This window comes from Acyrthosiphon pisum, chromosome A1, assembly GCF_005508785.2.
Source record: "Acyrthosiphon pisum isolate AL4f chromosome A1, pea_aphid_22Mar2018_4r6ur, whole genome shotgun sequence".
NCBI lineage: Eukaryota > Metazoa > Arthropoda > Insecta > Hemiptera > Aphididae > Acyrthosiphon > Acyrthosiphon pisum.
In genome coordinates, this window is record NC_042494.1 from 140,193,163 (window position 1) to 140,194,589 (window position 1,427).

Genomic DNA, 1,427 nt, shown 5'->3' on the forward strand with positions numbered 1-1,427 from the left:
TTTTACTAAAATGTAAAAACAAAATATTTAAACTTTGAACAGGTGGACTCTTTGAGTTAGACATTCTAGATATAAATAGTAATTGATAAACATTATTCTATCATAATATAAAAATCAATTCAAATTTTATTTAACAAAAACTAATGTACTTGCCTCACCCAAGGACGGCCTGGGAGAAAAATTTAGGCCGGGAAAATCTATTACCCAGGCCAAATTTGTATGTCTACTTCATAGTTTTTTTTTGGGGGGGCTTATAATTATTTATTTACCTATCTAACCTTTGAGTTCTTATTATATGTTAGAAGAGCACAAAAAAAACCATAAATCAGTGTCAACATTTTAGTGTGACTGCCCATAAATATTTAAAATGCCTAGATACGCTTATCTATATTGTGTATTCTCTTAAAATAAGTTCAATTAACAAATTATTACATGCAATACCGACTACTATGCAGCTTAATTGAAGCTGTTATAACAAATCATAATTTATACAATTAATGGCCGCACGTGCGTTTCTAATACAAAAACATGTCTTACAGGAAAAATTCTCATGACCTGTAGAATAGTTAGTTTTCGTCCATTTTTTTAATTTAAAAGAAGACAACGTTTTGTAGGTAGGATTAGTCTGATTTTCAAAATTATAATTATATAGAAGTGAAAATACGCAATTGAATAATGCGCAATATTTGTTATTTTTAAAATCCATCTTTCTTACACTATTTTAAGTAAAATGAAAATTCGGGCTTTGATCCGACCAAAAAGTATTTTAGATAAAAAAAAATAAATTATGAAATAAATCTAAATGTAGAGAGGGACTCACGCTCGTGTGCACGAAGTGGTCACATTTTCACTAACGATCAGACGAAGATCGAAGCATATATGGGTACACAATAATAATAATGCGTTTATGCCTCTCAAAATATACTAATCTTAAATACCTAAGCAATTACTAATGTTATTAATAAAAATTAGTAAGTAGTAATAACTTATTGTATTAAGCACGTTTGGTTAAATATACATAATCACCTAGTCCTCATTGACTACCACAAAATTCTTCGACAGTATAAAACTCCAAAACAACCAGGTATACCTACTATATATTCGTAATTATAATATACTATACCTACTATATAATATTAGGATTTTCCTCTTGTAGTATTGCTTAGAATTAATACTAGTAAGTATATTTTTTTAGTATAACGAAACACTAATTATTTAAAAAAATAATCTCATGCATCTGTCAGGCCAATAGCAAATTCCAATAGGTCAGGCCACCGGGAACTTCCCGGTATCCCGGTGGGCCAGGCCGTCCCTGGCCTCGCCCACCTATAGATGCCAGTGGCAGGAAGCGACTGCCGATTAGTGTAGTGGCGTTGCTAGCATCGGTATCGGTTGCCTATTGTCGTCGCAAATCTTGGAGGGGGAAA

General features: G+C 31.9%; 2 protein-coding genes across 9 annotated transcripts in view; one reads left to right on the plus strand and one right to left on the minus strand.

Annotated features, from left to right (window-relative positions):
* Positions 1–1,427, minus strand: part of LOC100166845 (MATH and LRR domain-containing protein PFE0570w) — a 71,700-nt gene that overhangs the window by 23,062 nt on the left and 47,211 nt on the right. The window lies entirely within an intron of this gene.
* LOC100574756 (NKAP family protein UM04995) overlaps positions 59–1,427 on the plus strand; it is an 8,951-nt gene continuing 7,582 nt past the window's right edge. Inside the window, exon 1 of one of the 2 annotated variants that reach the window (XM_029488445.1) lies at positions 59–217. In XM_029488445.1, coding sequence (XP_029344305.1) covers positions 144–217 — 74 coding nt within the window. In that variant the 5' untranslated portion in view covers positions 59–143. The remainder of the gene's footprint in view (positions 218–1,427) is intronic. The other variant, XM_016803386.2, reaches the window with a different exon arrangement.